The following is a 13,286-nucleotide window of genomic DNA, read 5'->3' as shown; positions in this document are numbered from 1 at the left end:
TACCCCTGTGTTCTCAGGTGTTCGTGGACCAACTCACAAGCAAAGACATGGAGTTCATAGGAGACGCCATTTTCACCAGCTTTGACAAGGAAATCATTGCTAAAATGGTGGAGTTCAATAACAAGGTAAGCGTTTCTTGTATGACCGCTGAATGAGAGACTGAGCCAGCTGAAATACGAGATACAACCTGCTAGTCCAGCATGTTTAAAACACTTAAGAGCTTCTTTTTTCCGCCCTGCCTCCAACAGCTTGTCCAGGAGGTGTGTGTGGAGCGGCGGTGGGGTCAGAAAGGAAGTCCCTGGGAGTTCAACCTGCGGGACATGTTCCGCTGGTGTCAGCTGATGCAGGCGGACCAGTCCCCGGGATTTTTCAACCCAGGCCAGCACGTAGCCTTGGTGTACGCCGACAGGATGAGAGCGGAGGCTGACAAGGCTCAGGTACAATGTTCTTTGATGGTACTCGAGAGTCCACAAGAAACTTTATCAGGATATCACTGGTTTAGGTGGGTTTTCAAGAAATCCTATTCAAAGGATTGACGTCTATCGTTTGAATTAACAGTTCGCTGTACATTTATAAAATAATAAATACAGTGTAATATTATGTAATTACTTTTTTATGCAAACTGTCATTGGTGGATTCACACAAAAAGATAAAAGGACAGCCTTTTTGTGGTCTTCATGCCATTAAGAGCCGGTATTTGAGCATAATAAATTCCCTCACTTTTCTGCATCCAGTGACCACCCTCAGTTTTCTTTGTGTTGTTACTGACCCGTACGGAAGGTCTTTTTCCACTGTTCAGTCTATAAAGCCCCTCTTCTTCCACACAGGTTCTGTCCGTGTTCAGGAAGGTGTTCGGCGAGGACTTTGAGCCTTACAGCGGCTCCAGACAATTTCACATCACTCCACTCAACCTGCAGGTTTGTCAAAACAACAAAACCTCTTCCTGTTTGTTTTCAAGCAAATGTTTGAAATTGTACAGACAAAAAGTATTTCTTCTCTCGTTGATTGCCCCCTGTAGGTGGGGTTCTCCGTCCTGCAGCGCAGCGGCGGGGCTCCTGTGGCCCTCGACCCCCCGCTGTCCATCACACACCAGGCGCTGCGGCCCCTGGAGTCCCTGATGAAGTGTGTGGAGATGGGCTGGATGACCATACTGGTCGGCCCCACGGCCAGTGCAAAGACCAGCCTGGCGAGACTGCTGGCTCTGCTCACGGGACACCGCCTCAGGGTCATGGCCATGAACAGCGCCATGGACACCACCGAGCTGCTGGGAGGCTTTGAACAGGTAACCAGGAACTCAATCCTCAATGTCTAGCTTGCGTAGCCTCTTTCATTGTCTCGAAGCGTCCGACTGCTTCACTCGGCACTCTTTTCCTCATTCCAGGTTGATATCATGCGGCCGTGGCAACTAGTGCTGGAGAGCGTGGACTACATAGTCGCCATGGTAATAAGGCGTGGCCTGATGTCGCTGGATGTCGGCATCCAGGACACGGAGTTCCTGCTGCAGACGTGGGGTCTGTTCTGCCACTGGCTGAAGGAGGAAGGACTGCAGAGAACCGGGGGGACCATCAACTCCGAGGCGCTGAACAAGCTGGAGGTCATCATCCTCCTCCTGCAGAAACTCAACACCAAGCTCAAAGTGTTCACTGGTAACGGCCAAGTAGCGTCTGAAAAGTAGTTTGGTTGTCTTGTAAGTATAAGAATGTGTTGCCGGTGCTGTAACTCGCTTGTGTTCGTGTCCTCCAGACATGTCCAAACTGCAGATGGACTTCACGCTGCTGAAGGAGCGTCTGGCTCAGCTGGAGGACGGCTGGACAAACGGAGGCTTCGAGTGGCTGGACGGTATGCTGGTTCAGGCCCTGCAGGCCGGTGACTGGCTGCTCATGGATAATGTCAACTTCTGCAGGTGAGGTGGAAAAAATGCAGTGTTGTCTGTGAATGTTTGTGCTTGTTGAACTATTTCTATCTTTTTTTTTTTTTTCTTTTTTTCACGGGGAATTTTTGCTCTCACGCGGGATTTGGAAATCATTGTTTGAAAGGCATCAAAGATCACGGACATCATCAGAACGCTGTGCAGAGATCTAATGAAACTATTCAGAATAATTTGCTGGGAAATGGGAAATATCACAAAAGACCACTACAAATTTAAGCTTGGTTATAAAGATATTTACAGAACTAATGCATGTCTGGAAAGTTAAGAAATCATAGTCTCGAAACTCTTTGAGATCGCGCTTTGAAAAGAGAAGTGATGAGAGCTGTAGATGAAGGGAGTTCTGAAGATCATCTCATTTTTGGAGGTCAAAAATATTTCTAAAAATCAAGTATTATTTTCTTAGTGCCTCTGTCCTGGATCGCCTCAATGCTCTGCTGGAGCCTGGTGGGTCACTCACCATCAACGAACGCGGCGTCATAGACGGGAAGACCCCCAAAATCACCCCGCATCCCAACTTCAGGTAGTACGCAATTTTAGAGCCTGTTCACTTCTTGTTGAAGCCTTTTGAAGAAGTGCGTGCTCAGCTCAGAGTGTGTGTGTGTGTGTGTGTGTGTGTGTGTGTGTGTGTGTGTGTGTGTGTGTGTGTGTGTGTGTGTGTGTGTGTGTGTGTGTGTGTGTGTGTGTGTGTGTGTGTGTGTGTGTGTGTGTGTTGGGTGCAGGTTGTTCCTGACCATGGACCCGGCGCATGGGGAGCTCTCCCGAGCCATGAGGAACAGAGGGGTGGAGGTCTACATCCCAGGGGAACATGAGGGGTCCTGCTGGGACACACTGGACCTGAAGAGCCTGCTTCACACTGCCGGGGTGACCGGGGACTGTGTGTGTGATCTGCTGATTGAAATACATAAGAGCATCAAATCTGCCATTTGGGGTAAGCAGCCGAATGACGATAACAAATGCATGTGCTAACAAGTCAAACTGCAGAATTTTTAAAGAACAAAAAAACAACTGGCCTTTATCTTTCAGATTCCCCGGCCTCGTCAGTGGCCTCCCTGCTCCATGCCGCCACCCTGCTGTCCTGCCAGCTACAGCGAGGTGTTGATTTACCCAGCGCCCTGCAGCATGCCTGTGGAGAGGCCTACTCGCTCTGCCAACGCACCACCGCCAGCCAAAAGGTATCAACACCACCCTTATCGATGCTTCCCCAACTGTAATATTTCCACTGTCTCACCATCATGTTTTAAAAGGCTCTATGAGTAGCCCCCCCCCCCCCCCCCGGCTCAGCAGAGGTTAGGTCTTTGGTGTACCGTGATCGCGAGAGCAAGGGTGCTGTAATTTATTGGTACAATGCTTGCGTCCTTTTTTGCGAAATAATTAGTCAAATGTTCGTCATGACTTTTTAAATTTCTGAACTCTTTATCCTGCCGCGTAATACGAGCTTCCTGACAGGAACACTGCTCATAAAACCTGAATGAATAGCTCACACCCTGTCTGTCAAATCATCAATCCAAATGCTTTTCACCTTTCCTTCAGCTCGAAGACATCCAATGAGCACAATCATGCGCCCCAGGGGATGAATAAATTAGTGTCCTGTTTCCCCTCCAGCAAGCCCAACAGGTGATCGAGCAGCACTTGGCCATCCTGGACACAGAAGACTGGGGCAGCGGGCTGCTGTGTGCTGGAGTTTGGCCTGACAGCTTCCCGTCTGCCCTCCTCTCCACGGAGGATTCCTGCTTCTCCGCTGTCCTCAGAGACGGACAGGTCCTCTCATTTTGCCTGAACACCCTCAGCCTGCAGGGCAAACGGTAAGAACAGTGACAACACAATCACATGTGTCTGTGACGGAAAAGTGCATCACAGGCCTCCGTATGTGAATGTACCCTGGAAGGACCAACACATTATAGAAAAAGGTATTAAAATAAAGATGTACCTGAATTTGATATACTGAAAGCACCTAAAGTGGCAGTTGAAACCAAATTACTGTTAAAAAAAAAAAAAAAAAAAAAGGAAATGGAAAAGTGCAAAGGTAAGATGATGAATTATCAGTTCATGTGAAAAAGCTGAATATTCAACCCAAGCACTACAATGAGTTAAAACGCAAACACTGAAAGGAGTTGAAGTGGGGGGATAACTTTACTTGTAATGTCAGCTGAAGTGTAAGTGCATGAAAACAGGAGACGAGACTTGAGCTTTGCATTGTCAGTTTAACTATGAACATTGAAAGGAGTTGATGTGTCAGTTTAAGTGCAATTCCTCAAAGCACATGCACTCGAAATTAAAGAGGTTAAACGATAAAAGTAGTAGTTTTGGTGTCAGTTTATGTGCAAGTGTTGAAAGCAGTTTAACTGTCAGTTAAAGTGAAGGAATGGAACAGTTGACAAAAAAAATTGACTCGGATTGTGTCGTCCACAGCAATCGTCCGCTGAGTCTGAGTGACCTGCAGAGGGCGCTGCAGAGCAGCGGCGTCCATGAAGGGCTGATGTTCTCCGGAGGAGTGGTGGATCTGGCGGAAGGAGACACTCTGAGGCTGATCCCCACAGCAGTCCGTCTGCTCACAGAGAGAGCCTCTCATGGAGACTGGATCCTCCGCAGCAGCTGGCTCTCACATCTGGGGAAGAGCTACAAATATGCCCCTGGTTTGTGACTCGGCACACACAGACGCATCCAGCACCCCGACATTTTACACTTAGAAGTGCAGCAATCTCTTCCAAAATATGGTATTCATGCGCAATGATAGATTTCCATGGCAAGAATTCAAGTTACATGTTTTTGTCAAATAATAAACACTGTCTATATAGAGTTACTCGTCCATGTGTTCTACAATCTTAGAAATACAGGTGCTAATTAGAACCATATAGGTTTCTTTGGCTTGTTCCCAATAGAAAAAACTTTTTGGGTTCCTGGTGGAACCTTTCAAGAGGGTTCTACCTAGAACTCAACATTATACCTGGGGGTTATATACTCCTGTTTATTCATGCAAAACTATGTTGAACAAAACATATTTGTATGTAGTGCATAGTTTGTGATTTTGGACGCTGCGCCTTTCTTTATAAAAGATTCTTTAGAGGCAAATGGCTCCGGGTAGAACCTCAGCCCTACAGGAAGAACCCTCTTTTTGCTCTATTCCTAAGAGTGTTGCAATCGCACTAACTTGCCAAAATTAAAATGGAAGTTTTATTTATTTATGAGTGTCCAGAACAATCCAGTACCTTGGGTACTGAAACAGTGTGGTTCTTGACTCTTCCAGATCCGGCTCTGGTCCAGGTGGAGGCAGGAAACAGGGCTCTGAAGGCCATATTTGGTAGCAAACTTGCTGCCAAGGGCAAGTCACTGGCAGAGTTGCTCCAGCCTCACAGCATAGGTAAACTCTTTGGTTGTCTTGTTCTTCTGTTAAAAAAAAAAGAAGAAAAACACACACACACACACACACACACACACACACACCTTCTTTTATTCATGTATCTATTTATGTACTTATCTATGTCTTTATTTAAATAGATTTAATTAATTATCTTTCATCATGGTGATTGTGCATTGGCAAATCAAGTGAAATGTCATGCCAATAAGGCCTATTGAATTGAAATGGAAGGGTGGATGGGTGGATGAGTGGGTGGGCTCTGCCATTAAATCGTTGTTTTGTGTCTCTTTGTGGTCTTCCTGAGTCTCTTTGTAGTGGTTCTGTGTCTTTTTGTTGCCATTTTTGTCTCTGGTTGTTTTTCCCCTTTTCATATTCAATGTAAGTCTTTTTAGTCTCCTTTTTGTTGACTCTTTGCTGCTGTTTCGCATCTTTTTGTTGTTGTTTTGGTCTCTTTGTAGTCCTTCTGTGTCTCTTTGTAGTCACTTTGTTTCTTTGTAGTTATTTTGAGTCTCTTCTTGGTTGGTATGTGTCACTTTTTAAGTTACATTTTGTAGGTGAAGGCCAGGGGTGGCACTGACACTTAATCCATCAGTAATCCATCCATGTATGAGTCCACATACTTCATGGAGTATTAACCACTCTGTTAATTTGCCAGATGAATACAGGATTCTGGTGGACATGCGATGGAACAAACAGTACCTGGATATTTTGGCTAACAAGTGCAACTTTGAGGACGAGGAAAGATACATGGAGTTTCTGGAGGCCCTGAACGCAGTTGCAAACAGGTACGATCTGAGGTTTTTCTGTCAACTTTATCCCGTTTGAATTTTGGCTGAGGCACGTTGCTCACACTCTACTAATGAAAAAAAACATCTTGAAAGATTGCTACAGTAGAAAAGTCAGCATTTATACATTTGCAAGTGGGAGGATAACGAATCGAGTGCGACACACAACATGGTGCTAAGAATTAAAAGTGCGATGCAGAGTTTTGTTCTAAAATGTCTCGAAATGTATAAAATGATGTTGACTTTTGTTTGTGTGTTTGGTAGGATTGTTCTGATGATGGACAGAGAGGAGAGGTCTGTCATCTGCACCTGTGCCATCAACCTGTCTGCTCAGAACTGTGCCCTGAGAATAGCCACGGCCTTCAGCAAAGGTACGCACAGCCTCCAGCACCCTTTGGATTATATGAACCGATCGAAGCAAAAATTCTCAATACCTGACACCCGCTTGTAAAACTGAGTTACAGTTTCAAAATTAAAATGTCTAACTACACCGCATGCAGCATATATGTAACTCAGTTTGTGCAATATGTGTTTTCCTCCCCACACAGGGACTGTGGATATTGGTCACCTGCCCCACCCAGTGCTGATGCACCTGCGGACCTTCTTTGACCTGTGGGACTCGTTCACCCTGCAGGCCGTGCAGAGCGGACAGCCCTACATCTCCGACCACATCATGTTTGAGGTCAGCACCCACTGGCTGTATTACTGTGTCACTTTACATACACAATTTTATTTAATTTGTACACTCCGTCCACACATGTCCACATCCTCGCATTTAGACTTAAGTACATTTAGTGCTGTACAGCATAACTGGAGTCCATATTTGTAGAAAAATCTTCACTTGCAGTTCTTCTCGTAAGAACCTCTTTTCCTGGGTTGTGTGTACAACTTTATCTGCTGCTACTACAACTGCTACTTTTACTGCTGCTACAACTGCTACTATTATTAAAAATTAATTGCAGTCAATGAGCCACGGCCTGTAAAGCCCTGCTGTGGACAACATGCTCAATTCCACAGAATCCTAATACTCCCCCACTTTACGGACCACTGTTCACTTGTTTATTCAAAGGCTTTCCATATTATCATTACTGCTACCATTACTATTACTGCAACTACTACTACTACTACTACTACTACTACTTCTTACTCTACTACTAAAACAGCAAGACTAGTATAGTAGAATAGTATCTATACCTCTACCACTGCTTCTTCAGTTGCTACCTGTTCTATACTACCACCTTTACTTCTACGCCAACCGTATTTAATAGCATTTCTACAGCTCGTATTTTTTGCTAGGTAATAAATAAATAAATAGAACAGGTGGATCAGAATTAAATGGAAGGTAAGATAATACAAAACTCTGCCTAAAAGCATAAAGGAAATCATGAAGGAAGTCTTCCAATTCTCATGAAATTTAAACGCCCTCGGTCGTCCTCACTCATGGCCCTCTGCCTGTCGTGTTTGTGTGTTTAGATCCTGCAGCTGCTGCAGTGGCTTGATCGATTCTGGGACGTCTGCAGCACACTGCCGGCTGACTCGCAGGGCATCTCTGTGCTGTCTCTGCACTGGCAGTGGGTGCAGAAACACCTCATCCTCCGCCTGCCCCAGCTGCTCCTGGGAGACACTGACACCACATCTGAGTAAGCACTTTTTCTCTACACTGCAATTATAACTTGAAATTGAAGTCTTTATTTATTTACAGTTGCTCTAACATTACGGCGATGGTATGACTATAAGATTGCAATAGGACTTTCTATCTTACTCTATTTGTATTTTATATATTACTAATATGCTACAATTGTGTTACAGGATCTTTTTTTTTTCCACTGTCTACAGTTAATGTATTTGATTGATTAACACTTATGACTGTGCTGTGCTCCAGAGGTCACCAGGAGCTGCAGACGGTCTCAGCAGCCATCCAGACTGTTCTGTCTACCCCGGTGTCTGTGGCCACAGCTCTGAAGGGCATGCAGAAAACCCTCGGGAAAGCTCTGCCATTCAAGGTCAGGAGACCCTTCATCAGCCCTACTTTACTGCCAGACCAGATATTTACTTAACATCAGTAGTTGTTTTAATGTTTACTGTCTTTCCGATGCTCTTTAAGTGTAATCTCTGCGTCTGAATTCCTTCACAAATGAAACCATTTCCACCTTCTTCTCTAGTTGGAGTCGGTGGCCGAGTGTGCGTCTCGGCTCCGGCTCCTGAGCAAAGCCCTGGATGTCAGCGACCTAAGGCTGGACGGCACCACGGGTCCTTGGAGGCAGGAGCTGGTCCGACTTCAGGGCGCTGGGCTCGGGCTGGACATCAAAGAGAGTCTCCTGGAGGCCTGGGGCCTCGTTCTGCTGGCAAACAACCAGCTGGATCCACAGAAGTCTGGTGAGCTGCACCTGTGTTGGCTATAGGGCCAGAGATTGGCAATGTTGGTCAGTGGGTTGGTTGGCAGGTCTGTCTAAATCTCGAGTCCAGCACAAGATATCCTCAACAGTTGTTGGTATACAGGGATTGTTAGATTTCTTGTGTACAAGTGAGACACATGGAAAGGGACGGGTGAGCGGAGGTGGCCCATTCCCACTGCTTTTATGTGATAGCTGAATGATAGACTGAAGATAAGCCGTAATTTAATTAGCCCGTGGCCATGAAATTTGCCTTTCATGCTCCCATCAGGATAAATCCTATTACATATCGTTACATCTGCTGTTCAGGTTCTAAAAATACCTAAATTATCATTATGTAATTTGTCTCGTCCAGCACGTTCATATTGTGGGGGGTATCATAAACATTGCAGTGCGTATGGTACACTAATGGGGCATTGAACATTTGTCCTGTTCCATCTCCATCGAGAGAAGACTTAAATTAAAGGGTCTCCATGTGAATGTTATGCCATCAGGAGTGTTGGAGAGGCTGGTGTCGAGCGTGGAGCAGCAGCAGCGTCAGATGACCTCCAGAGGGCTGCTGGAGATGTGCTCCCTGCCCGAGGGCGAGGAGCCGGGGGAAGGAGTCCACTTGGCCAGAGAGGAGCTGCAGCAGCTCAGCCGCAGGGCTCAGCTCTGGCCCCTGATGGAGGAACTGGCCGTGCTCAACCAGCTGCGACTCAGCACTGACCTGCTGCACCTGGCTCTCTCTCCAGGGTAAAACTCCCATGTCTTCCTCTACAAAGCACAAATATTCATGCAGACTGACGTTGAAACATGTGACGGGCTCTGTAGTGAATTCTTCCCGTTGACTTGCAGCGACCAGGAGGCCGAGGACAGCATGCGTCGAGAACTCTCCAGACACCTGCGCTACTGCCTCCAGTCCACACCGATGAACGTCAGTCAGCTGCAGCCGCTGTGGTTCCTGCTCAGCAGTGACAGGGTCAGTAGACTAAGGTTTCAATTCATTTTCTTTTTGTTACTTCACTTTTGACCTTCACTGTGCAGAATGATGTATGTGTAGAGTTTGTGGTCCACTATGTAACTTCCACAAGTGTGATGTGGAAACCTGAGGCCTTCAGGTCACACATACAATGAAAAGGAACTTTCCAGTGAAGTACAGCAGTTGAACTTTGGATATTTTGCAATGAGGGAGAAATAGAAGGTGTCATTTAAGATTTTTTTAATGATAAAAAACCACATCAGACATTCTGCCCTAGAAAATAAATATGTGATCCAAACTTTTGAGAAATACTCTCCAAATCATTCATTAAAACCAATTATTCAGGAGTGTCCTGGTGGACCCAAGGGCATAAGATGCTAAATCATGTAATCGTCTTTGTTTCCTCTCAGCTCTCCACTGTGTACTATCCGATCAAATGCTTCAAACATGAAGAATGTTTCATGATTCCCCATGACTATTTTTTTCTTTAGCCGGCTGAGGAGCTGCAGTTTGTGTGGTGTGAGCTGCTATCGGAGGCTCTGGCCGCCCTGTGGACCAGCAGTGTGACCTCAGATCCCAACCTCTGGCTGAAATGGGACCCACTGAGTCCCAAGACCCAGCCGTCTCCGAAGCTGCACCACGGAGCAGACAACGTGGTACCGACCTTTTAACGTCTCTTGTTTGATGTCACTGTTTTCATCGAAGGGATTTCCTGCCGGTTTAATACATTTCCATGTTGTTTTTAGGGCCCTGCCTTGCTGAGTAAAGCAGTGTGGTCGTGTTGCATGCTGGGAGTGCTCTGCAGCAGTGAGACTGGAGGTCGATGGGAACCGTCGGGGGCGGCCCTCCTCACCCTCTCCCATGTCACCCTGGGGGAGTGGAAGGAGAGGATCCAGCAGCTGCAGGATGTGTCTGCTGTGTTGTGGGATAATATGGCCCTCCCTGCGCTGGCTGAGTTCAGGTAAATTAAAACATGAAAAGTTCCTTACAAGCATAATTTTTGGGGTTTACTAATCACTGCCATACCTCCCCAGGGGCACAGACTTTAGGCTCCAGGGCGCGGTCCTGCGTCGCCAGCTTCAGAGCATGGCTGACCTGCTGCCTCCCAGTCTGCAGGAGGGCTACATGGAGAGCTGTGAGAGCCTGGTGGAGGACCCTGACCCTCTTATAGCTTCCCAGGAGATCCAGACCGTGTTCAGAGACTTCATGCCGCCCAATCTGCTCCCTAACGGCCTGGTTGAGGCCTGCATCACCTGCCTGCAGCAGTATGTCCAAAGCAAAGTCCAAGGCTCCAACCCACTGGCCCGATCCGGAGTGTTCTGGGTCAACATGGGCCTGCTGCAGATCAAAGTGTGGACACCACAGACGATCTTTGATCCAGCTGTGAAGAGGGCCTACAAACTCAACTACTTACAGCAGGAGGTCAGTTACTGTTTATTGTTGTTTTTTCACCTCATTTTGTCACATAAAAATGTATATTCAATTGAAACATCTTCACACCACAGCTATTAATTCATCCAAGGCATATATTCTGAAACAACTTTTTTTTTTCAATCATATTTTTCTTAGCTGATCTGTCTTTGTTTTTGACTTTCGACAGTCACAGTTTAACTTCTAATTCAATGTCCAATTCTGTCTTTAGAAACTGTGAACTCCAGAATTAAATATTTCTTTGGTATTTATTTTTGATACGTGGAGGACGGTGGTCACTAGAAGGTGGCTAAAGCCCAGAAATACTGATGATGGGACGGGCATGTCCCTCTCTGTCTGTATTACAGCTGGCTCTGCTGCAGGAGGAGTGGAGAGGACGCAGCCTGTCGTCTCAGCTGGTGACCGGAGCAGAGCTGGAGGAGAGCAGCACCACCGATGGCTTCCAGCATCCTCGAATCAGGTCAGAACCAGCATCAACTTCTCACCGTGTTATATTACAACTGAGGACTTTTGGCAGAATACGACTAAAAAATGATCCAAGTCTGTGTGACCAGGGAAGGTCAGACTTGCTCATGCACATTCACGACTGGGGATGAAAATGAATAATTGATTCCAAATTAAACTATTCCTGAGAACCATTTATCTTCAACACGCCAAATTTATCTTATTGATGTCTGAAAACAAAACAATTACATCTGACTGTACACTGTGGAGGCAGGGAAGGTTTATTAGACAAGTCGAAAACTCTCTGCAAAGTGCAGTGTAAAAGAAAAATAAAGATTAAAGGTTCATGCCTGGTCCCGTGTGTGTGTGTGTGTGTGTGTGTGTGTGTGTGTGTGTGTGTGTGTGTGTGTGTGTGTGTGTGTGTGTGTGTGTGTGTGTGTGTGTGTGTGTGTGTGTGTGTGTGTGTGTGTGTGCGCACAAGCATTTTTAGCTAGCTACTGAGCAGTAGCTAACTCATAAGCTAGCTTTTGTCATAGCTAACTCTGTAAGCATTATTAGCTTTCTGGCAAAACCATTGGCTATTGTAGAGTTCATTTGCTTCAGTAAAGTACGGATAATTAATATTACTTGTGCAGTTTTATGAAGAGAGTTAGCTGAGATCTCTTCTTAGCGTGACTCTAATGTGAAACATGCAGAACAAAATCCACAGTTCTCTTCCTGTAAAAGGACGGTATTGCCTTACAGCCAGTATGGAGAGGAGGAATGATTACAGTGACCCACATTTGGCATGGAAGTGATGTACTATGAGAGACTTGTGAAAAATCCTTTAACCACATGTTTATGACTTGTTGTTGCAGGTACCTGTGGATCCGTATGCAGCAGGTGAACGATCAGATAGCTGAGCTCTCCAGGAAGCAGGCCTGCCGCCCTCATGAACCCCAGTACGGTCGCCTCTTCCAGGAGCTGCAGCACTACCTGTGCAGCATCGGCCAGGCGTCTGCTGTGGAAGACCTGTTGTCCCACCTGCTGAAGGCCCTGCAGGGCTCCTCCTCCTCCAAGTCTAGGTCAGCCATCCAGGGCCTGCTGAAGGAGGAGGCTGTATGGCAGAACTCCCAGCAGCGCTTCTGCCAGAGGCTGCTGGAGGACTACCCCCTGTACCCTGACGTGGTTGGGCCGGTGCGGACCGGCATCCTCCAGCTCCGGCACGGTATGCGGCTGGTGGCCTCCCAGGTGGCCGCCTCGCTCACGCCTGTACCCGATCTGCCCAAGTTGGTGTCCTGCCTGCTGGCCTTCCCCTCCCTGACCCCCAGCCAGCCCTCCTACCTGGCCCGAGCAGACTTCCTCTGCTCCAGATCTTGCTTAGACATTCTGCGCTGCCTGGCGAAGCTCCTGCCCCAGCAGCAGGACCCCGAGCACGTGGTCCCCCAGTCCTCCACGCTGCTCCTGAACTCTCTGCTGTACGTGCAGTGTCACACCCTGTCCACAGGAGAGTTCAGCCTTGAGTCACGCAGCCTCTTCCGACACATCTGTCAGGTCAGAGCTTCAGTTCGCACCCGAGAGAGATTGATCTCTGGGTTAACGTTTGAGGGATTACAATTGTCCGACTTTCCAAATGAAATGCTTGCTGTTGCTGACTCCTCAGGCTCTGGTGAACGAGTGGGACGAGCAGGAGAGACGAAAGAGAGAGCGAGAGCAGATGGAGGCCAGTCTGTACCGCAACCGCAGTCGACAGCACGGCTCAGGACTGACTGAGGACGAGCAGGAGGAGAGGGACTTCAGACGCCAGTTCCCTCAGTTCAACCAGGTATTCACATAGACTCTCTTGTCAGATCTTCCTGAAGCTTCAACAGACTGGCCTATTTGCAGTGCAAAAATCAATCGTAACGTTTATCTGAAAGGTTTAATGTTCAGAAACAACTTGTTTGATTTTGAGGATGAATGAAAAATGTCCATTGTCAGGTTTTATCATTACATGCTGAGAAGCATT

At 46.9% G+C, this 13,286-nt stretch overlaps 1 protein-coding gene across 1 annotated transcript in view; it reads left to right on the top strand.

Annotated features, from left to right (window-relative positions):
* The window catches only part of mdn1 (midasin AAA ATPase 1), a 57,590-nt gene that overhangs the window by 23,502 nt on the left and 20,802 nt on the right, over positions 1-13,286 (top strand). The window contains exons 39-64 of the mRNA XM_068708541.1: positions 18-125; positions 249-437; positions 828-917; positions 1,019-1,282; positions 1,382-1,646; positions 1,744-1,903; positions 2,334-2,450; positions 2,650-2,858; positions 2,954-3,102; positions 3,533-3,732; positions 4,340-4,563; positions 5,175-5,288; positions 5,941-6,070; positions 6,335-6,441; positions 6,619-6,752; positions 7,544-7,710; positions 7,953-8,073; positions 8,233-8,446; positions 8,958-9,198; positions 9,301-9,424; positions 9,916-10,080; positions 10,171-10,385; positions 10,459-10,846; positions 11,203-11,315; positions 12,157-12,832; positions 12,942-13,103. Coding sequence (XP_068564642.1) covers positions 18-125; positions 249-437; positions 828-917; positions 1,019-1,282; positions 1,382-1,646; positions 1,744-1,903; positions 2,334-2,450; positions 2,650-2,858; positions 2,954-3,102; positions 3,533-3,732; positions 4,340-4,563; positions 5,175-5,288; positions 5,941-6,070; positions 6,335-6,441; positions 6,619-6,752; positions 7,544-7,710; positions 7,953-8,073; positions 8,233-8,446; positions 8,958-9,198; positions 9,301-9,424; positions 9,916-10,080; positions 10,171-10,385; positions 10,459-10,846; positions 11,203-11,315; positions 12,157-12,832; positions 12,942-13,103 — 5,046 coding nt within the window. The remainder of the gene's footprint in view (positions 1-17; positions 126-248; positions 438-827; positions 918-1,018; positions 1,283-1,381; positions 1,647-1,743; positions 1,904-2,333; positions 2,451-2,649; positions 2,859-2,953; positions 3,103-3,532; positions 3,733-4,339; positions 4,564-5,174; positions 5,289-5,940; positions 6,071-6,334; positions 6,442-6,618; positions 6,753-7,543; positions 7,711-7,952; positions 8,074-8,232; positions 8,447-8,957; positions 9,199-9,300; positions 9,425-9,915; positions 10,081-10,170; positions 10,386-10,458; positions 10,847-11,202; positions 11,316-12,156; positions 12,833-12,941; positions 13,104-13,286) is intronic.

This window comes from Cebidichthys violaceus, unplaced genomic scaffold, assembly GCF_023349555.1.
Source record: "Cebidichthys violaceus isolate CVI_PGR_0920_01 unplaced genomic scaffold, fCebVio1.0.p SCAF_14, whole genome shotgun sequence".
Classification (NCBI taxonomy): Eukaryota; Metazoa; Chordata; class Actinopteri; order Perciformes; family Stichaeidae; genus Cebidichthys; species Cebidichthys violaceus.
The sequence above is the reverse complement of the archived record's forward strand: the minus strand, read 5'-3'. Positions and strand labels throughout refer to the sequence as shown.